Genomic DNA, 24,623 nt, shown 5'->3' on the forward strand with positions numbered 1-24,623 from the left:
ACAATAGTAGGGCTTTTTGGACAAACTTCTGAAGGAAGCCTCACATTTGTTTGAAAAGAAATATAGAAAGATTTGCACCAGTTATGCAATGTTGTAATTCTAAAAAGGTACAAGTTGATCCAGCTTGAGAGACTGTAAGGAAGTAAAGGACTAATATATGAATGTATAAGGAAACCCTGAATGTCAAGTCATACATATACATGTAAAGCTACATTCATGTTCAATTTAAAATCACTTAACATAAAGTAATGAAATATGGTGTTACTTATCATAGGACTAGAAAGAGACAAAATGGGAAATGCATTCAAGCCACCAGGGATTCTAGAGATACAAACTTGTCGGCACACATTGTGCGAGTAGGAGACTGATTTGTGCTGGAAGTGAGTAAAGCCGTTGCACTTGTGAGTGAATGAACAGGCATCACACTGATTCCTTCCCAGTTCCACCAGTGTTGGATGCTGGGTACAAAGATGCTGTGGCTATGGGATTGCACTGCTGAGGTATTGCACTGGAGCGTAGCAGTTAATTACAATAACTACTCAAACCGCGTGTTCACGGATTCATGTCTTGTCCCCAGGCAGATGGAGTCCCAAGATTTTTGCTGCCGGAGAAGTGTCGCAGCATCCAGCAGATCGCCACGAGAGGAAAACTTCTGCAGGTCACAGGAACGTAAATCCTCTGGTCACTGCGTGAACTCCTCTACCGCCCTCTATGGATGAACAAGATGTCCTCATCTGTACCATGTGACCGCCTGGCTAGGTCGAAGTTGTCGAATGAGCAACAGCATGTATCTAAACCAAAGGCATCAGAAGACAGATGTATGTTAAAAGACAATTTGACCAATTTACTTCATATACAACTTGTATACTGTACATACAGAACAAATCAACATCATGACAAAAATTGATATGTAACCACTATACTAGGTATTTTGAGCAAATTACTTCATTATCAATTGAATTGTTTTGAAACAGCGATACCCACTGTGGCTTTCATATCAAACTCATATACTCTGCCTGCTGTTACAAAAAAAAAAATAAAAATTAAACAGTGCATGAACCTTCACTGCTGCTGATATGTCTCTGACATTGTATGATATACTAGAAATTACATACAAGATTACAGTTGTTGCAAGAATAGAAAATGACAAAAAATATCATCCAGAGTCATATGATACTAATCGGAAGGGGTGAAAAAAAGTTAAGGAAGCTGTAGGAAACAGTTCAAGCACATAGCTAGAAACTCACCACAAGATCTGGCTGGATTCTTGTGAAATATATGCTTCTTCTCTTGATCGAGGCCACATATCACCACAAAATGACCTGCATTAGTAGAGAGTAGAATGTCTTAAAAGTGTACAGTCACTGTTTGGAAGAAAATAAAGTGTAGTAATATGGCAACGCATAAGCAAACAACAAAATTAAAACTAATTTCATTGATAACTGAAATTTAAACGACACTCAAGTATCAAACTATGTACATGTATGCAAATTGAATATAAAAATTACATTTCCTATGGAGAAAAAGTGTTCTGTCACAAAACTTATAAAAACCTATTTTTTTTTTTTTTTTTTACTATTAATCACTTTGATTAATTCTATGCTAATTATGATAGAAAAGTGGTCAGTGACAATTTCCAATAAAAAAGAAGAGAAAACAAAAGTTGGAAAACAAAGAAAAACATAAGAAATTCAGAAAACAATAAAATACATAAGAATTGAAATGACTTTTAGAAGTTTTCATGATGTACAATTGTTGAATATGTTAAAACAGATATATAAACAAAAAAAAAAGTAGACTCTTAAATGCTTTGAATTAGGCTACAATAAAATCTTGGGCTTAATTTGCATAGTTACTTAATTAGAATTTAAAAAAATTGTTGATTTCAAAAAATTTTAAGATGCAATCGGTTTTAGCATAGCGAAAAACGCCCAGCCTGATTAGGGTTCAGTCAGAGTGCAATTAAATCAAAATCAAAACCAAGCAGCACAAAGATGCAACTCCTGCTTGATTCCTGTTTAATTGGAGTAGTTACAAAAGTTGACAGGTGTATATCATTAAAAAATAAAACAACAAAAGTAGTGACACCCATGGATCATACAAACTGTTCCTTTAAAAAGGTCGTACAATGTTTCAGGAAGTTTGACAAATATTGTGTGAAACACTGCATTTTCTGAAATCACGTTGCAGGAAAGGCAAATCTATGCAAGATAAATCATAAGTTCGTCATCACTTTGAAAATGCAAAAGAAAAGAAAATAGTATGAAAACATTCTGAAATATTTTTATTACCAGCATATCCCTTCTCCTCCTCTCCCTCTGTGTCTCCGCCCTCGTGTTGGAAACAATTTGAAAGACAATCTGATATCTGTGGACAAAGAAGTGAAGACAGAATTTTGTGACAGAGTGTAAACTGGGATACCAGTCATCATCATTATTATCATTATTATTATTATTATCATTATTATTATTATTATTATTATTATTATCATTATTATTATTATTATTATCATCATCATTATCATTATTATTATTATTATTATTATTATTATTATTATTATTATTATTATTTTTATTATTATTATTATTATTATTATTATTATTATTATTATTATTATTATTATTATTATTATTATTATCATTATTATTATTATTATCATTATTATTATTATTACTATCATTATTATTATTATTATCTATTATTATCATTATCATCATCATTATTTCAATCATCATCACCATCAGTATCATGGACATTACTGTCATTATCATCATTGCCATTCTGATATAATTATTTATTTGTGACAAACAGATGACAATTGCCAGAAACAAGACACCACTACTCACTCAAATGCCAAGAAGCAGAGTTGTTATATAGTTCCTTATCTTTTCTGCATCACAGGGAGTGTCATTTATATGTATAAACATTTTGGGTAACAGACAGAATTCTAGTTGGGTTGTCAGTCTTGTTATCTTTTATGAGCCACATACAATTGTACATCATTGGCCATCCCACGAATACATCTATAATCATGTTTTTCCGCAAATTGTGTTATCTTTAGATATAGTTGCTGTTCACCAATTACCTGGCAAAAGAAAAAAACAAAAACAAATACATACGAATGAATCCAATGCTTAAACTCTCCTGATGGATATATTCTTGGAATTGATAGCTTACCACATTGCTGGATTCATCTTCCACCTCAGAGTCCTGTGAACTGAACTGTATGGGGGTGGAGGAGAAAAAGTACATAAAATGAGGTGCATTGTATCACCTGCAATTACCATGGTATTGTAAAAGTGGAAATGCTGAAATTTGTGCACAACCAGGGCCCCATTTCATAAAAGGTTGATACGATGACAACTCTTGCTGGAATGGCAATTGTCATGGTAATGAGGTGAATCCAGCTTCCTGATTGGCTGTTGCTATTGGAAGTTGCCATTCCAGCAAGAGTTGCCATCCTAACATCTTTTATGAAACGGGGCCCAGAAGCTAGCATGAAAATAAAAGCATGTAAAAATATTTGCTTGCCATAATGTTCCAGTAGTTAATGTCTTGATTCTGCAGAATTAGAAAAAAAGTGAAACTCTTCTTAACCGGCTTAGCGCGAAAATATCCACTTTTATTGTACTTGTTTCAAATGAAAACATCTCTATGTGTTCTTTAACCCTAACTAGGCTGTGCTACTTCGGTAGATGATAGAGCCAAGGAAGGCCTCCCAGGCCCCTCCTTCAGGCCACTGCAAGTCTATTCTTCATTTATTCAAAGTTGCATATAATGTAATAAGGAATGTACATCTACCACTGGTGTTGATGCCATTCAACTTGACTGAGCACTGTACTGCAAACAGTGCTGTAGAGCTAAGGTGTATTCTGCCCTTACGAAATTACACACTTATAAATGACAGAATGTGAAATAGTTCAAGGTTTTTTTGCTTTTGTTTTGTTTTGTTTTTTGTATTGTCATGGTTTCTCGTATTGTCATGGTTTCTCTACGCCATTGACAGATGTTGACCCTTCACAAGAGTTGACAAAATGTCCTCAACATAGCTGAACCAGGCCAAGTAGATTTAGGCCGCTAGTTACATGGACATCTTGTTTGGATCATAGAAATCTTGATAATAATATAATATGGACTGGCCTTAAAGGTATTAGCCCACATTTGCAAACCTGCAGCAATTGGTCTCATAGTTAGCATGGAGTTTGGGTATGATTGCAGTAACACCTGTGCAAAATTTCGTTCCAATTAGTCCATTACTTCCATAAAAATAAATGAAAATGCACCGTATGCATGCATAAAAACGCTCGCTAGCTCCGGTCCACGCACGTACTTCATGCATGCGATACGTGTGTAAGTTAATGTACGTAGCTAGCCCGCGTTCGTAATTCGATTTTGGGTCGGGTTGACCCGGTTTGAAAATTGATTTTAAAACGATGATTTTCTCTCTTTTATCGAATGGTATAGACAAAGAGCAACAGGTGAGGTATGTTACTGTTATAACTTGTACTTGAAGTCATATTGGACCTGTTTTATGCAGTTTTGATTTTCGTGGGTTTGCAAATGTGGGCTAGTACCTTTAAGGGGGATACGACATTTATTGCCTGAACTAGAATTGTATTGCCCGAGTCGAAGACTAGGGCAATACAATTCTAGTGAGGGCAATTAATTCTAGTGAGGGCAATCAATGTCGTATCCCCCGACAGTAGACAGTCCATATCATTATTATTACCCATTTCAGGCATCTTGAGCAGCAAAATAAATCATTACAATGTAAACTTTAACAATTTTCCACTCGACGCCAGCTCGAGCTCTACACTACACTACGCGCTGCATCCCTATAGGCCTATACACAGCTCAGGTACGCGGCGCACGTATTAGCTAACTCACACAGGCGCAGGGATCGTCCCCTATTTTTACGTGTTAACCTATGGGAATTTGCCCTCTGGCGCGAAACTCGGGTATGCGGCGCGTCTAGAAACAGTAGGGCTCACACAGTAGTAGCGATCGTCGTTTAGTTTTACGTGTTAACCTATGGGAATTTGCCCTTTGTCGCGAAACTACTCCGCGAGAGACTGTCATCAACAGCAAGTTTTCCTCACTGGGAGCTCAAGTGACCAGATGCTATATTCCCCTCGTTTTTAACACGCAAATCCCATAGGCGTTTGTCAAAGCGGGGAATATGGACAATTTGCTCCTCAACTCCCTGCTGGCGCGTAACCTCGCGCGTAAGACGAGGGGAATACAGTTTCGAAGAACCACAGCTCAGATGCCTGATACGGGTAATAATACAGTATAAATCAGCCTACCTGGTATCTATGGCAGCCATCACAGTGTAGAATGTTGGCATCTACTAAAACTATTGCAGGATGACCATCGTCCAACTCAGAGAGAATTTCTTCTCTTTCCAAAGACCTGAAAATAGAAAGGTAACCAGGGGTCAATAATCCCTACATTGTACAGACCAACTATGTGGAATTATCTGTCTAGAAGTGTTGGCCAGCATGATATACAATCATATACAGGAATGACAGAAACAGTTTCAAGCTGTTCAAGAACATAACTTCCCTAGGTATACAAAAAAGTATACCTAGGTATACAAAAAGTAAATATTAAAAATAAAATATTTTTCTTTTCACGTAAAATTTTGAAAGTGCCATTCCATGTGCAGTATAATAGAAATATGCATTATGTACACAAGACTGCATTTAGGTGAGAACCACAGCTTTTAACTCTTTTCACCATTTTGATTTACAAATTAATGACACATCCACACTACCAGGGGTGGCACATGGTTATCTTTCCAGATGTCAGAGTGAATATTCCTTTAGTGTTCTTACTTCTTCTGGACACTTATGCCCTCCTCTGCTGCATTCCTGAATAGATGATTGATTCGTATCTCCTCCTCAGAAAAGTTACAATAGTCGCTATTGTAAAATCCCTGGAAAATTGAAAATTGGGAGTGAAAATAACATAAATGTGAAAATGCAATTACATTTCACTGTCTGATGAACAAAGGTGTTCAAGTACAATGTATGTAAAATAAAGCTGTAGCATGCATATTATGAAGACAGTCTTCTCAGATGTGCCTAACTATACCCATGACATCCATTCCTCATTGAACATACATTATATCTATTCTCATTAGCTATTTTCAAAGACTGTTATGTATAGTGCATTTAGCTTGTTCCTTGGCTGTTAAACTTTTGTTTTGCTATACTTGTGCACACCAGATTATGGGCTTTTTTGTGTGAAACCCCCCCCCCCCCCCCCCTTCTACTCATCCTGTTAATTCACCCTCTTACCCATCATAACACAATGTTGTTCCTATCACTAAATCTTGATGGGGATCCATCTTGTTTGATGTTGCCTCCCCATTCATCCTCATTCTGCACAGACTGACTCACAAGCTTTGGGATCATCACTGGACCTACCTCTCCTTTTTGCTTGCTCACTCCACTGTTTTAATCCCCCCCCCCCTTCTTCTTAGTAGGCTCCCTGCTTTTGACACCCAAGCTGTACCCCTTTTGTTTTCATTGTTCAGCATCAAAACCCCTCTACAGACAGTGCATTATACTATACCTCTTGCTTGCACACTCCACTACACATTAATCCCCTCCCCTTCTTAATTGGCTCCCTGCCTTTTGTTTTGTTTCCAACAGGTCTGTACTCCATAAAAAGTGTGTGCTTACCATTTTATCACCCTTTACCTGAATCATTCTTTGTCATGTGGCCTCTGGCAAATATGTTCCTAGGGTCAAAAAGCCCAGTTTGCCCTTAACACATAGCTACCCACTCCCCCCTCCCTCCCCCCCCCCCCCCCAAAAAAAAAAAAATGATTTGAAGTCAAGTCTTTGGATTTGGTCTTCTTGATTTTGTGCTATGATATACTATAGTTGCTTTGAATCATCAGGCATACAAAAATGTGGTACAGTAGTTTCTACAGAAACAGGCAGTATTGGCCCAGAACATTTCTGACTCGATTTATTTAAGCAGTGTACCTGACTATCATAAATCTGAGAGTACATTTCATTCATATCACAGCAGCCAAACACTAATCAGGCACCTTTCTGTATTGCATACACAGCATGGTAGGTCACTATTAGCTGAGTTGCACAACAGCCTTCGTAAAACCCAAATTGCTCTCAACATGCTTTGAAGGAAATTGACTTTATATAAACCAAACATTTGTCATGTAGGACCTATGCTTTTACAATCTAAATAGTGTACCCTGTTAATGACCAACTACAAAGGATAGTTTTATAATACATGCACAGGCCCTACTTGCATTCTATGAGCATTGACTCGCCACTGATAAATGTAAAATGTACTTTTGACAAGTCACACGACAATAACTTTTGTCCAGCAAATCATAAAAAATGCACTTGTCACTACATACAACGTAGTTGTTATGTGTTGGTGAATTTTTGTAGACCCACAAAGAACTGTCCCACTGAAAAAAAAAAACCCAAAAACATTTACACACAGACATAACATCAAACTCGTTTTCCTAGAGAGCTAACTGGACCATGTGTAGTGATTATAGTGTGTCTCTATACATTACAACGTGTGTGCAGCTTCGGTAGACTGTGTGGTGCATGCTGGTGCAATGGTTTGTACATGGCATGAATAAATGTGTCTACACATATATGCAAGAACGCAAATAGATCGAACTGCACACTTCACCCATTGAAGACTACCACGGAAGTCCCAAGTATACTGAGGCACGGCATGTGTCTACATGGGAAATGCATGTTGTTGCAAAATCAGCTAGTCCTCAAAGGGTTAACATGATTAAAAGTAAACCCTAAAACTCTCCTGTCTCTTCAGAACATATCATATTTACACCCATTTTAGAATCTTTATATCAATATGGGAAGCTATGAGACTACATATGTACAGTGTAGATGTTTTGTTCGTCATGAAAATTTCTACCATTCCAACCATGCTACTCTAAATATATTGCATTCTGTCCTGATTCATGTGTAGTACCTTTTGTTGGATTATTCAACTCATCAAGGTAGGCATAAACACTGAGCGATTATTTGAACTTCTTTGTCTGTAACACAAAACTCTGAAAATATCCAAACACAGACTTACCACTGAGCTGTATGTTGGATCCACTCCCAGTGTTATTGTGAAGAACTGGTGTTTAATTCCAAAATGGGCCATGAGGTGGGCAATATCTATTGTCCAAACACTGAAGATCAAATGTAACAATTGATGGTGGCTAATGGTACATACAATTTTGTACATTGTATGATACAATGTATAAACATTGTCTGTCTCATGACTTGTAAATGGCTGGAAAAAAAGAAATGAAGTTGCATAACTATAGGGTTGATTTCTCATTTGCAAAGTATCAGTCACTATGGTCTCAAACAAAAAGACATTTAAAATACCATGCTTGAGATTATAGAACGCTGTAGCAGTAATACAGTACACTGTATAATGAGTTTATGTCATATTTTTTTCCACTTCCTTTCTGAAAATTGTTGAATGGCTGATAATAAAATCAGTCAAGTGAAACTGAAATTTAATGCTGCGCAATTCAACCCAGAATGTGAGTATCAACATCATTGATTGTTACAGGCACCTTCCAGGCAATTCCACTTAATGTTAACAGTGAAGTAGAAAGTGTTGATCTCAGCACTCAGAATGCAGTTCAAATTTGAACAGGGGAAGTTCCTAAAACCCTTCTCCATGTCCACATTCATTCTGTGATGTGCAAACATGGATGAGTGCTGAGCCTGAGCAACAACCATGAATAACCCGTTGAAGACAAGTCCCGAGTATACTCAGGCAAATGTCTATATGGGAAATGCATGTTGTAGCAAAATCAGCCCGTCCTCAACGGGTTAATACTTCTTTTTCTATGTGAGCCAATATATCATTTGCAAACCAAGTGGAGAACAAACCTCTGATGGATTCCAACTGTCTTGCAGGCAAGCTCCAACTTTTCTTCATCGTCATCTCCGGAGAGGATGTCACAGTACCTAAGCAGGGAGTTTTGTCAAAAATAAACAAGACACATAAATAGATTTACTCAACAAGCAATATAAAAAACAGTGACAATTTTGCTTTTGTTTCTTCTACAAAGTGGAGCACCAGGTATCATTTCAGCTTGTTGATTGAAATCTTTCCTGCACTGTCACTCTTGGAACAGTAGTACAACAAAACAAACATGCAAACAAACAAGCAAACATCAATCTTCAAGGGAGTGAGTCTTCAAGAAAGTTGTTTACATTAGAAATAAAATGATCTAGAATTCATTCAAGCAGATGGCACAGTGTGCCTGGTTGCTACCGTTTGCTGACTAAAAGATCACACTGAGCATGTTCAGATCTGCAAGCCAAAATCATTGTGCTTCAAGAAATGAACTAAGATGGAATCAAACCCAAGACAAAATCTCAGAACAGAGATAGCTAATAAGCTGTGTGATACATGATGATCAAAGAAATGGTGTTTGGGACCAGGCCTTGGTTAACTCACAACAGGGAACTGCACTGCTCCTTGTTCATTTGGTGTGTTTGCTGTCACCTCCCTAGTCATCTTCATCCTTCCCAGGTTGCTCCTTATGATCCTTGGGATCATCACTGGGCCACCTCTGCCTTTTGTCTGTTCACCTCTTGCTTTTTAAAATTCCCCTCCACAGTTGCACCTGTAGCTATTGTATACTGACAGTTTGTACAGAAGACGCTCACCCCCTTCCTGTTACTAACCTGAGAATCATCCTGGTGCAAGCCAGGCCACAGTCCCACTCCTTGTTCTGCAGGATGTGAGGCACATCGATGACAGCAGCTGTCTCACTGTACTCCTCCACAGCGCCATCCATGTTCTCCCTATAAAGAGGTATTGACAATATTGAATACCTGTAGACTGTACAATGAAGAATCTGGAATAGACAGTAATTTGCAGGACATTCAACAACTGCATCCTCTGGCTACGATAACAATAGATTTTATAACAAAAAGAAATATTTCTTAAATTTTATTATCATGATAATAACAAAGCATTCTAAAAAAACAAAAAACAAATCCAGCAAGATCTGTGGAAAGCACTTTGGAATCATGAAAGCACAAAGCACAAATCTTGAAAGCTGACAGGCTGTTACCTTGATATAATGGATGGATTTCATCCTAGATTTCTAATTATCATCATTATAGTACATGTATATCTACTCATTTGGGATTTTAACAGAAGGCACAAGGCAGAAAAAAAAAAAAAAATTGCAGGGAAAACCTCAGAAAAACAAGATTTTGATGAAGGTGAGGCTACCTCAGTAACCCAAATTAAATATCCCCCACACAATCAATGTACAATGACGACGTTTATGTACCGGTACATTCAATAATGCCTCTGGCAACACTTAGTGGCTAAGGCATAAAAACCACTATAAAACAAACATGCAAATTAATACAATGTTTGAGCGTTAACAGAGAGTTTTATGTACAAAATTAACACATCTACAGGAAATTGCAAAAAGGATAAAGGTTACATCAGACAGTTCTATACAGACCTAATTTTATAGTTCTAAAGAAGTGGATGCACAAAGAGCACAGGGCCAGTCAGTCTGCTTTGCAACATTTGAAAAACTAGATTTAAGCACTCTGAGAGTGCAGACCTCCGCCAAGCATGCAGCCCATTTCCACCCACACTGATCTTGTTCTTTCACAGAGATCAGTGATTTCCACCCATACGTACTGCATTGTGTGCTGAAAGCCGCCCGCTTTCCCAATATAGAAGCCTTTGTTATGTCATAAACCCTCAGCTGCACCGCGCGCCTCGCCCTAGCAGAAACTAGAGCACGCACTTTAGTGCCAGAGACTCCAACCCCAAGCACCTTCTGATCGGGAGATTCTCCCGCCTGGTACCCCTAGCAAACGGGAGACTCCAATTTGATGTGCGCGAAGAGTGAAGTTCCTTGCGGTCGGGGTCCAGGGCCAAAAGTTAATCGTTTGCTACTTGTGTCATTCTAAATCTTTTCTGCAAGTTTCATCTCAGTCCGTGGCAGAAAATTGCCATGATCATGGTGCAAAGTGTGGGGAAGTCTGCTACACAAATAGCTTCCATTTTTGAACATCCTAGCTAGCCACTACAATTACAAATTAAAGGGATGGTACAGTATTGGTGGAGATGAGAATTGGGCTTTTAACTTATTGCAAGGTACCGGTACCAAGAAAACACTTATGAAACAGTACAGAGCATACCATTTTAAGAGGAATTCAAAGTTTATTTGATGAAAATCGGGTTTGGAATGACTGAAACATCCAAAAACAAAGTAAAACAAAGAGATTGTTATTAAGTGTCGATCCCACACTTACACAAGCCGCATTTACACCTACAATGTACTAACAGTGCGATTTTTAAAATCGCGATATTTTGGTTCCGCCGTTTACACTTGCGCAAATAGCACATAACGCGCCTTATTTGAATCGCTCTGTTTTGGATATCTCAGCCATTTCAAAACCAATTTTCGTCAAATAAACGTTGAATTCCTCATGGAATCACATGCTCTTTCATATCTCATAAGATGTTTCTCATTATCTCACCAAATAATGTTAGAAACCTGAAATTAGGTCTCAACCGAAACTATACGATCCCTTTAATATTTCTATGTCTCCTTCATCCATCTGCTGCTATCCACGATTCACGCAAAACCACCCGTGCAGGACAGGCTTGTGTCTGTCTGTGACTGTATGTGTGGGTATGTGTGGGTGTGTGTGTGTGTGTGTGCATGTAGTAGCTGCCAGTAAATTATCTTAACCCCGTGTGACGTACTTTCTCGTGGTGCACCGTAACCTTGTGCTCTCATAAATATGCAAGTACACACGTGTACACATTGACATACACCACGGTACACAAATCACATTGCATCCCAATACAAGATGCCACACACATGCACACACAGTACCGGAACACATGCTGTCAAACCCAGTACCATATCTAAAGAGAGTCTGGCCAATTTGGTTTTGAAGTTTTGAAGTTTTTGAAGTTTTTAAGTCTGTAATTGGTCAAAATTGGTCCCGTGATATTCATGGAGCCATGTCATTACCAAAGTGCGCTCATACATTGTCATTGTCTGCAGTGCCCCAGTGCCCATTGTTCACTTTCATTACAGTACAGAAAGTACAGTAAAAAGGAAATTGAGAAAGTTACACAAGAATGAAAACTACAAAGAAATGATAGGAAGGAAAGGGAAATTTAGGGTATTTAGAATAATTCTACCTGAAAATGAAAGGAGAAAAGATAGAAAAGAAAGAGAAAGATAAGTGGCAGCACACACTCGTACACAGGCTCCACCACTTTGAAGCTACAACTGCTAATGCAAGACTTGACTCTTGACCGAGGAAGAGAAAAACAAAATTTTAGCTTTTTGACGACACCATGTCCATAGACCACAGAAAAAGCCACGATGTCGCTACATGATTCAGACCAACTCATCAGTGTACAGAGAAGCATTTCAAGCGATCGAGATTTTCCAATGATTTAAACATCTGTAAATTATATTTAATGTTAAAGTGTGAACGTCACGTCTAGTCGACTAAGATGAGAGTAGAAAAATAGAACTCTAATTAATTCATTTCACATAGATCTAGGCCTAGATCTACTTGTAACGTGTTAGGTGGACCAAAATTTAAAAGATCGGTCTGTATCTGGTCATCGGGGATCCGTGGAGACTGCATCTGGCTTCACGGATCCGGATCCCCTCTATGAGGAGAGCGATTACGTCAAAAAAATAAAAGACTCATCCGGACAGACGGATCTTTCTGTCTAAAAATTAAAACAACAAGGGTGAGTTTGTGCTTTTTGGAGATCATTTGACAAACAGGTGCGAAAGTATACTAGAGTTCTAGTAGTAGTACCCTAGCGTCAACTCACTAGAATATGTTTCATCCAAATCCATTCAAACTTTTGAAGTTACTTTGCGAACAAACAAATACTGACAAAAACATAACTTCTTTGCCCAAATCAAGAGATCACGTGCTCTCACCGTCAATACGCAGTAGTATTTTCTAGAGTAGCCGAGTCCAGCCTGTGCCTGTTGTGCGATCTACACTGTAGCAACAAGAGCACAGGCCACAGCCTCTAGTCTCAAGCCGTCCCCGTTGCCTGGCGGGAGCAGGAGCGTCCAACCAAGATGAAAATTGCGTGGCGCACAAAACGAGACCCTAGTATCAGCTAGAAACTTCAGGATGACAATTTGTGACAAATTCCGTGGGCTAGGTGGGCTAGCGAGCGTTCCATTCAGCTCTTCAAATAGTTTATCAGGTAAACGAGGCCTTCTTTGCAGGGCAACCCAAGGCCCTTGGCAAGGGGAAGCGATCGCGAGTCACTTCTTTTCGGATCGGACGATTCAAACCGCCCTGGATTCTGTGCATGTTGCCCGCCCGCCGTCGTCAGTCGCGATGCAGTACACGTACACTTGAGTGGCCCTTGTACAACATGCGAATGATTTTTGATATGGAAGGCCATAGTTGCCATTAACGTGAACTACTTGACTATCTATGCTCCAGAAAGCATGTATTTTTTATTTATTTATTTTTTTTTTACTTATGCCAACTAATTGACCAATCAGAGCCCTCAGTTATGCATACTTATGCTCAGTTATGCATGCATGCTAATGCTATTTTGCTAGTTAGGCACTCTTATGAAATTTGTTCAGTACTGTCTGAAAATTGTTCTTGTTGCTTGACCAATCACATGGCGTCTTTCATCGTCTCGAAGTCGGCTTTTGGTCACCGTTATCGTAATGTGACAGGTATGTATGGTAGGAAGAATACTTTTTTTAAAAACATTTAAGTAACATGTTTTCGAAATGATTCCGAGATGACGAATAATTACTTCTTCTTTTAAGAATTAATGTACATTTTGAATATTTGATATCAATAGCCTAAGAAATATAAAAACTCCAGTGAAAGATCAGAAAAGAAAAACAAAACAAAACCAAGAAGACGATCTGATACCCGGTGAGACGAGTTACCTCGGATGTAAGCACGAGTTGTCTCTATACAATGTAGTAACCATGGGGGCCCGCTGTTTTGGTTTCAAGTTGACCAGAACATCACAAACCAACCGCACGCACCATTGACTTACGGGGTTTTGAGATTGTATTGTAACAGGATTTCTGATTGAACAATTTTACATAGGTCAACTAATAACTGTGCGTAGGCCTACATAATCATGCAACTTTGTAGAAGCAAGCGTATGCTGTAAAGGTGATGTATGCTAATAGCATATATTGCGCTTGCACACACTAACCGAGAGCTCTGACTGGCCAGTTATTGTAACCCTATATGCGTGCCACATTAATTTCGTGTCCATAAGTATGTATGTGAAATATATACACTGTCCTTTGTAGCCCAGTGTGATTGGTAGTTATTTTTAGGTAGGATGTAATGTACTATAACTAGACAATGAGTCAGCTAGGGTTTCTTGATGGCTCTGAAAGGCTCTTGAATGCACATGTAGCCCAGGTTGGAGAGAATTACAGAACATTCAAGAAGGGGTGAATGGACCTGTATAAGCCACATAAATTCTGAAGTATAGGCAGAGTATACCCAAAAGCTCTGCTCTGTTGAGAGTTACGTCACTTCTGGCTCTGAAGCTGCTTGTCTAAAGTCAGTCCTGTGTTACCTGCTGACCTGCTATAATTGTGGAGATAAGACCTGGGTAGGGAGATATAATATTGCCAGCAGAGAACTGATTTGCCTATACGTTATACCTTGGTGCCCGACTCCATTTTCATGTCTATGGACATTGCTACATTGAAGGTGTGACGGCGGGATTCCTAGCTGGATATTATTTGCTAGATGATCTTTCCCGCGTCGACTGGATGCGGTTGTCATACCGTCTGGATTCTACACGTGTCGCCGTGGATTTATACTTTGCATTTACACCTTATCTTACAGTAACATATGCCCATTGATTTACGTTTGAAGGATCATTTCATCGATGCATTAGAGGATCATTCATCTACTGTGCATCGAACGTCATCTGTTGACATTTCCAGGGGATTACACTGTACATGGACTTTGTGATTTCACATCTGACTGTAATGCATGTTTAGGAAAATACTAGTATAATGATGTTAAATGAAAGGAAAATGATGTAGTGTGATTGAGAGTGTAGAGGTAGGGTTTTCCACTAGGCCCTTTGATTGTTCCGGAGAGAAGCTGTATGTGTTTACGTAAATCTGCTCAGGGTTAAACTTGCAGAGACTCCAACTCTCCCGTTTTCGACGGGAGATCTCCCGCCGAAAACCCATTTTTGCAAAATCTCCCGTTCTCCCGCTTGAGATTTAATTTCTCCCGCCCTGGCTCTTTGTCTCCCGTTGGAAAGGATTTCTTACTTATTTCTATCGTATGTTGAAAAAAATAAGCCTTAGATAGCACCAGAGAGCATCTAGAACCCTAGGAACTTCGCGCTTCGCACACATCAAGTTGGAGTCTCCCGTTTGCTAGGGGTTTCAGGCGGGAGAATCTCCAGATCAGAAGGTGCTTTGGGTTGGAGTCTCTGAACTTGCCATTTATACGAATTAGGCTAAATAGAACCCCAGAAAAGATTAACAAATTGCACAGTCCTTTCCTTTATTTCCTTTGTTTTACTTAAAGGGGATTCGTTCCGAACCAAAGGCTTAAAGCGTAATCACAATACTCGTATAGACAATCTACAAGGTAAAAAATGCAGGCATGCATCTGCGTAGACGGGTGTTCAAGACAGATCGCAATAAATGTCTGGAATTTCTAAATCTCAGCCAACTAAATAGCAAAGTTTACTAATCACCGATTAATTACCGGATTGAATTTAAAATCTAATCACAACTAACCAGTGTGCTTCCTGTTCAAAAGATAAAATCCAAAATGATATTATCCTAAGTGAGTCCAAAGTTATTCCAAGTAGGCTAAGGTCGATCACAAAATCCAATTAACCGTTGAAGATCTTCACGAGGTGAGTTCGGTAATCGAAGTTATATAATCAGAATCGGGAGATCGGAAAAATCCTTCACGACGAAAGGCATTGACGTGACACGGTGACGTACGCTGCCGATGTCGTTACCCCGAATATGGAGTGTGGTGTCGTATGGGGCCCGCGATTCCGGAAGTCAGAGACACGACATACATGTACGGTTCAACATGGAAAGGATGTCCAAAATCAAAGTCGAGACAGCTGAGTGACACTCAGTTGGCGATCGATCGCCAGCACCAGTGAAATAAGTAGCATGAGCAGCAGTAATACAATGACGAAAGATCAAAATCAAGCTCTGGTTGTATCGACGAGGCTAGCGACAAAAGCTGATGCGAACTTCTAACGCTCAAACAGTGTCTGCTATGGTGGCAGGCAAACGTCTCATCGGATGAAGCCAAGCCGAATAATCGTGGTCGATGCAGTTGTTAAGTCCAAAAGCGACGGGACCGTATACCTCGTGCTCGTAATCATAGGTGTTAAAAGTTCAGTGATGAAGACCGAACTTTGACTCTGACCTGGTCTCGTATTAGAGAGTCCAATACCCAAGAAAACTTGGAAACAAGGTGGTGCACACTCGTCGGAAAAGTGGTCAAAATTAATTTTATAAAAGGCTAGCTATTTTATCGAGGCAGAAATTAGATTTATTCGGAAAACAGATCTAAACCGGCCACCATGGGAGAACCACGGCAAACACATCCGTTTCCCATGACATTTAAAAGGCGACTGAATAAACGTGTGAAATTGAGCTGAAACATAAAGTAGGCGGGCCAAACTTCAATCCAACAAAAATTCAAAACTAAAACATGGACCAAAACGGCCCGAGGGATCCGATGTAACATAAAAGGGATCCAAACACAAACAGCTGAGCCAATGCTTGCTCCCACTGTATGTAAATGAAACCAATGCCGACCACATGGGCAAAATGTGGACGTGAATTTAAACAGTATTAATTGCGCTAGACACAGAATGCAAAAACGTGCAGACGCATTGTTATACACTTACGTCGCTGACTTTTGGAAAGCATTTTTTAACAGGCTGGTGTGCATGGCGCCGCTACCCATTGAATAGTCGAAGAATGGAACCTGAGTTTAGCCCATCCGTGGATTGAGATAGTTAAGCCGTGAAGCTTGTTTATTCGATCTGTGAATAGATCAAAACCGTAAACAAACAAATATTAGCGCCTTGTTGCTAATACACATGTAATAACTTGGACATGTGAATCACATGTAATACTCATGCATGCCTTGTACACTGATATATGATTAAATCTTTGCATTGCCTGACATGCACATACACTATAGACTCAAAGACTTCTCTTGTTGTCAGTCTCTCTTGTTACCTTCATAGTATATTGTATATTGTATTATACACAACACCTGGATTTATATCTCTGTCACATATACTGAAAAGCGACTAATAAATCGTCATGTTTCCATTACACAGAGAGCATCAATTGAACATGACGATTTATTAGTCGCTTTTCAATATGTGACAGAGATATAAATCCAGGTGTTGTGTATAATACAATATACAATATACTATGAAGGTAACAAGAGAGACTGACTACAAGAGAAGTCTTTGAGTCTATAGTGTATATGCATGTCAGGCAATGCAAAGATTTAATCACATACAGTGTACAAGGCATGCATGAGTATTACATGCGTGATTCACATGTCCAATTTATTACATGTGTATTAGCAACAAGGCGCTAATATTTGTTTGTTTACGGTTTTGATCTATTCACAGATCGAATAAACAAGCTTCACGGCTTAACTATCTCAATCCACGGCTGGGCTAAACTCAGGTTCCATTCTTCGACTATTCACCCATGTAAGTGCCTTATTAACATTGTACCGATTTATAATTGTATCTGTTGATCAGCGTCTGTACCAAAGATATCACTGTTAATAAACAGCCTAAATATTAGTTTATTGGTTCTTTTGTGCGATCATTCTTGAATCTTGCAGTGTGATTTTGTGGTCGTAACAGTATACTAAAAAAATAGTTGACGTATGTTTTCTGGAGCATACGTCAAGTAGTACGCGTTGATGGCAATCATGGCCTTTCATACTTTGGCTCTTTTGCAAGTGTAACTAGACGCGTTGTCGGCCCTAGATGGCGACAAATTTAACGGCATATATTGCAGATGAAACAAAAACTCAGCATCAGTGCTTTACTCTAAAATGTGAGTTAGGGATAGAAACAACCACTGTAAAATTTGAATCCGTATAATCAGTGTTAAGTATTGTTAAATGGGTCTAGGGCAATTACCCCCTGGGCAATTACCCCGCACCCTTCCCCTGGCCCTAATCCTAATCCTAATCCTAATCCTGAACCTAACACTAACCCTAATCTTTACTCTTAAAACCTGTCTTACCTACGTCCACTAACCAGTATTTGGCCGGGGGGTAATTGCCCTCCGGGGGTAATTGCCCGGATACGTTGTTAAATACACAAATGTGAACAATAGTTATGATAAGAATGCTTCCAGACTAAACCGTCTACAGTTATGGTTTATTGAGAAAAATACTGATATCTCCTTATACTTTAGGCTTTAATGAGATATGGTAGGATGTTTTGTGATACAACAGGACTACACATAAAAATGCATCAAAGGTGATATCTTGAACATTTTTAAAATCACTGCTCCCAAAGGTAAACCCGAAAGGTAAACACTGAAAGACCTTTAATACTGGTACAAGTTCAAGGCAAGTGTTCAAAGTTCAAAGTTCAAAGTTTATTTCATTCTTCAACAAAAAAACATATGTTTCACTTCATTTTGTAACAGAAAATAAGGTAAGTAGAACATAGTGAAATAAAAAGATTATAACAATTGAGGACCTAAAGTAATCATACGTTGTATTGCAAGAAAGAAACATATAAAATGATCAAAGCGAAATACATGTATACCGTTGTTTTAAATGCGAAAAATGGAGGGACCCACTAAAAAGACAGAGCTTGTAGTATGTGGGTCCCTCTGGAGAAGAACATGAACGAAAAGATCCTAAATTGAACCGTCGTATATACAAACAGATAACAAAGTGGAAGAAGTCTGGAAGCCCACTAGAAATTAGATTAACAAATAAATACATTTACATAGACGCGAACTAACATAAAACAGGACTAGACAGAAGGACAACTACTAAAGAAAAGGTTGTAAAGGACAAAACGGGATGGACAAGCTGACGAACTGAAGACAAAATAGCAGACAAGAACGCAAACAAGAGAGAGAAACAGTAACAGAACAACAGAAACAAACAAACATAAACAGCGATCTTCGGCAGAAGCATGCCGAGAGAAACAGAAGATAGTTGCTGGGGAAAGCGAAATTTTGACGCCTTGAAGAAAGACAAGAAAATAGAAAATAGAGGGATATAAATGAACCGAAGTAGCACACGGAGAGTCAGCTACTAGACTCTATGGGTAAAAAATGGCATAGATGACAACATTGCAAACCTCCAGGGGGAAAAATACCGTTAATTCTTCGAATAGGGGACAAAGTAAACAGGTTAGTATAAAAAAAAAAAGCCAAAAGGTTAATTCAGTATTGTAGAGTCATACGATTGCAATAAAAAAGACTTCAGTCTCCTCTTGAAAGAGTATATGGATGGAGCATCTTTTAAGTCATGATTCAAAGAATTCCAATAATTTGGGCCTACATAAATAAGTGAGTTTTTAGCAAAAATCGTTCTTAAAAGAGGTAAATGAAATTCACCAGATCGCCTAGTGGGATATTTATGAAATGATTGATTTTTGAGGAACATAGAATCAAGGAAGCAAGTTATTACAATACTTGTACATAAATTGCCCTAAATTAAACAAAAACAAATAGGCAAACAACATATTTGTATGAGAACATACAGAGGAATTACAGATAACACGAAGAGCTTTCTTTTGTAAAAGGAACACTTTGTCTAATAAATTCTGATGGGTGTTGCCCCAAACTAATACTCCATAATTAAGATGAGGCAATATTAACGACGAATATAACATAAGTAATGATTTTTGTGAAATATAAAATTTCAATCTATTTATTATACCTATATTGCGTGATACTATATTACAAACATTATCAACATGTGATTTCCAGGAAAGTTTGTCATCCACAATGACACCCAAAAATTTGGTATGTGAGACTCTTTGTAGATGAGAGTCATCTAATACTATATTCATTATACTTAAACTATCAACAGTGTTAATAAAAGCATATGTTTCGTTTTTTGAGCATTGAGTGATAGCCTATTGGCCCTGACCCAATTTGTCACTATCTTCAACTCAATGTTGATTTTATGAACAAGAAAATCAATATCATTATGGGCGAAAAATACATTTGTGTCATCTGCAAAATGAATAAACGAGAGGTTGTCGGATACGCGACAAAAATCATTGATAAAAATAATGAACAATAACGGCCCTAAAAGACTTCCCTGTGGGACGCCGCATTTGACTTCTCTGACAACTGAATCATATAAGTTTTTAATTGTTACAAATTGTTTTCTAGGACTCCTGAACCACTCCAAGGCCTTACCACGTATTCCATAATGCGATAAAGTAAAATATCATGATTGATAGTGTCGAAGGCCTTGGAGAAGTCCAAGAAAATACTAACTAAATGAGAATGGTTATCAATTGCATGAACAACTCTATCAACAAAATGCAAAAGAGCATGCGTAGTACTATGTTTCTCGCGAAAACCAAACTGATAATTCGTAATAACCTCATGTGCCTTCAAAAAATTAATCATTCTCTTATAAATGAGTTTTTCTAAGACCTTGGACAATGACGATCATAATCCACTCGTTAGGGGATCATAATCCACTCGTTAGGGTGTTACCGATCATAATCCACTCGTTAGGGGTCATTGACCGTGTATACAGTCAACCGATTGGGGCAGGTCACGCCTTTCCAAACATACGAAACATGCGAATTTTACTCACGAGTGAATCAAACTGGGTTTTTTTCTCTCCTTTATATTCAAAGCTCATTCAAAACAATGACTCGGTCTCGTTCCAAATGAAGAGAAAAAGAAAAAGAAGAAGAAAAAATGATTACGAAGTTTTAGTACATGTATGTACCGTGTTTCATATAACTAAAACATAAAAGAGAAGTAGACCTACATTCTCATGTCATAAAATTATGCCTATTATTTTAAGATTTCAAATAGGCCTACATTCATTCCCTTCAGATCATATCAATCGAAAGGATACATAACACACGATAGATACAGAGAGTTGATGAGGACATGTCCCGTCAACGAGAAGTTATTCTAAAAGATATAATTTGAGTCGGGATGTCCTGACTATCAACAGATTGACGGTTATACAATTCATACAAAAATTATGTGCAAAAACACGCAAATACACAATATATATATCATAATACGAATGCGAGGTAAAGATTCACAGACATTACAACGAACGAACGAAAGAAAAAAAATACACGTATAGTATATACTCGTTTATCAACCCTGGATCAACAATTCCGGCGAATCCAATATACTTTCTATAATAGTGCATTGATAATCGCTAAATCTCCTTTTCATAAATCGATAGATGAGACGGTGGTATAATTAGGGGCAGAAGTGAGTTCCACAGTTTTGGTCCTGTCAAAAGATACACTATGACAAGGTGTAGACAAGTCTATGATGTGCTAAATGAAAGCTCTTATAGACTGGAAAACGGTCTCTCACTAACATGATAGTATAATTGTAATGGTTTTGTTAATAGTTATGTACACAAAACACCTTGTTGAAAAAGTAGTATACATGAATAAAGAGTTAACCATCGCAAAACGAGCTAAATCATTCTTGTTGTATATAAGTTGAAATATTTGAGATTAAAGCTGCTAAAAACAAAGAAAACAAGATATTTTAGTCATAACTTCTAGAATAGTCCTTGTTATGTCACAAGTGAGGTATTACTGCTGGAGTCTTTGCTCTATATCTGATGATGGACATACTTTGAAATATTTAAAAATGGCTCTTAGCTCATTTTGCAATAAAACTCTTTATATCATGGATTGCCATACGCCTCATTTCATGATAATATTGTTCAGCATTACTTCTATAGGGGATGTAGGCCTACCAATTAATCGAACAATTTTAGATTTTGAAAACAAATTGTTTGTCTGTTTGTTTGTTTTGTTGTTGTTGTTTTTGTTTTTGTTTTTGCCGTGAGACGCAACTGGCATCGGGTGTGTTTGCCCATATTGCAGTAAGAGAAATAGGAGAGGATCTATGAGTTTATAGAACACAACATTGGCAAGACATTTTTACACAAAATGATGCCGGAGTCTACAAATTAGGCCTAGGTCCTGAATGCATGTATTTTTTTATACATTTTTCTCAACTATTCCCTCATGTGATACTTCAAACTTAATCTTTAGTCTACACAATTAACCTCAAGAAACTTGGTATCATTATTCAGCCATGGGTATTCTAACACCATTCAGGTTAATTTCAAGTGCAAAGCTATACTCCCAACACCAACCATTACTGCCACACAACGGTGTTGTACGGCCCTCACGCTCTGAAACAAAAATTCAGCCATAGATCACGGTAATCATGTCCGCAAGCATGCATCGTGACGGATTCCATCGTGATTTACCAATAACAATTAACTAAACACCTTGCTTATTCATCAGCATGCAAGTCATTGATCAGCTTTTGTTATTCAAGACCCCCAGAAACGAGCCGCTGCGGCGGTAAATCGCATAATCCCGACACCTGTTACATGCTGCCATACGTATAAGGTAACGTGACAAAACAAAAGAGAAACATCTTGCTGAATCTCACCTCCCTGCAAGGTATACGTTACGTAGGTCCCTCCCAACACACTGAAGACGATTTTGATTCTTTATAATATATCAATGGAATGCAGTCAGAAACTTTAATTCTATATAGCGATGGGTGCAGTCAGAAACTTTAATTAGCTAATTAAAGTTTCTGACTGCACCCAATAATCATCCTACCAGCTTGTGGTGTGTCATAGCCCAGTTTCCTCTTTTACATCAAAGCTGGAGGAAAAAAAAGAAAAGAAAAGAAAAGATAAGAGGGTCCGGCTGAGGTCGTGGGAGAGAAACATTATCATCTACCTTTCCAAATCCGATGCATAAGTACATTTTTTGTTTGTTTTAAAGACTGTTTTATTCTCCATCAATGGAATCAATTTGTACAAAACAAAAATATATGATATTTTACACCAATTTCTTAATCCGGGCACTCTGATGGGGTTATTTCACAAAACATAGCCAGTAAGACACAATCCGAATTTCACATTATCTTTTTAACGTTATTGCTGCTTTTTTTGTTTGTTTGTTTGTTTGTTTGTTTGTTTGTTTTTTGCTGACAAACAATCACTTTTAATGGGGATATTCATTCTTTATTACAGAAACTATATTATCTGTATTTATAACAAAACCTTATACTCACATTCATTCTACCTGAGTTTAAATTTCAGGATGGATTGATGATTTAAAAGTTAAGAAAAATAAAGACCGCCCCAACACGTACACTCGGTAATACACATGACTTTTAATGTCTGTTGGAATGGATCAACTTTCTTTTTCTTTTTTTTTCAAACAATATTTTATTTCGATTCCAACATCCATCCTTGATTACAATTCAACATTTAGTTGTGTTGCTTGCTGCGTGACATTTCAAACGTATATCAAAATATTACAAATTATTACCTATACGAGGTAGTTTCGCGAGGCAATTGCAGTTGATATTTTGCAGGGTTAAAGGTCAGCAGTTGTTATTTTGCAGGGTTAAAGGTCAGCAGGCAATATTCGTTCGCCTTTGCCGGTTTTCGCCACGTCGCTGCGTGTCGGTTACACACACCTTACCGTACACAAAACAATGTGAGCAAACAGTGCAATTTTCCGGTTTTCGCCATTCACTTTACACAGGGAGGTGGGAAGAGAAACCCCACCTCCCTGCTTTAAATGTAAACATTCCGATTGACCACGAAAAGAAAACATTCCAGGACGTCACTGGGTGTCGGTTACACGCACCGCAGAAGAACGCTGATAAATCAACTCATACAAGGTCGACCACTTGCAGCAGCACTACGCGTCAAACTATGACTATAGTCCATTTGTGCTCAATAATTGCAGAGTGACCATCAGTTTTACAACTCTCCAAATTTAAACAGAAGTAAAAAAATAAAGTGTAAAAGCGTTCAGATGTTATTCAAGTTCGCCTGTTACAACTACACATGTAGTTGAATGATATACATTGATGAACAATTTTTCAATTATTCGACATGTTGATGATCTACAGGTAGTCAAATGTGGCTTGATCTATATCATAGTGTATAGCCGTATTCACATATTTTCTTAATTTACCTAGGGGATAGATTTAATGATTATGACATTGACTGGCCTTGAGGGAGATACCAGATAAATATTCTTTCAGTGCGTATTTTGCAGGGTCAAAAGGTCAGCAGTCAATATTCGTTGGTATTTTGCTTCTTCCGGGTTTCTCCATTCACTTTACACAGGGAGGTGGGAATTAAGAGAAGGAGTGGAATCTCTCTTCCCACCTCCCTGCTTTACATGTAAACATTCCGATCGACAAGCGTTCAGATGTTTGAAGTTCGCCTGCTATCCACTACATATGTATTTTTCAAGTTGGAGTTGAATGATATACATTGATG

General features: G+C 38.1%; 1 protein-coding gene across 1 annotated transcript; it reads right to left on the bottom strand.

The window, feature by feature from the left end:
- Nucleotides 1-386: 386 nt before the first annotated feature.
- On the bottom strand, nt 387-9,833 carry LOC140227027 (protein GUCD1-like). The gene is made up of 9 exons (XM_072307459.1): nt 9,720-9,833; nt 8,916-8,993; nt 8,098-8,197; nt 5,838-5,938; nt 5,307-5,412; nt 3,178-3,222; nt 2,292-2,367; nt 1,248-1,322; nt 387-791 (listed from the first exon to the last, which is right to left on the bottom strand). The coding sequence occupies exons 1-9, from the start codon at nt 9,830-9,832 to the stop codon at nt 700-702; spliced, it is 786 nt and encodes a 261-aa protein (XP_072163560.1). The 5' UTR covers nt 9,833; the 3' UTR covers nt 387-699.
- Nucleotides 9,834-24,623: the final 14,790 nt, after the last annotated feature.

Source organism: Diadema setosum, chromosome 4 (genome assembly GCF_964275005.1).
Source record: "Diadema setosum chromosome 4, eeDiaSeto1, whole genome shotgun sequence".
In the NCBI taxonomy this organism is placed as follows: domain Eukaryota; kingdom Metazoa; phylum Echinodermata; class Echinoidea; order Diadematoida; family Diadematidae; genus Diadema; species Diadema setosum.

Coding starts and splice junctions, on each gene's coding strand:
- LOC140227027 (XM_072307459.1), bottom strand. CDS start 9,832: ATGGATGGCGCTGTGGAGGAGTACAGTGAGACAGCTGCTGTCATCGAT. Junction 8,994..9,719: donor TGCACCAGGATGATTCTCAG/GTTAGTAACAGG, acceptor CTCCCTGCTTAG/GTACTGTGACATCCTCTCCG. Junction 2,368..3,177: donor AAGATGAATCCAGCAATGTG/GTAAGCTATCAA, acceptor CTTTGTCCACAG/ATATCAGATTGTCTTTCAAA.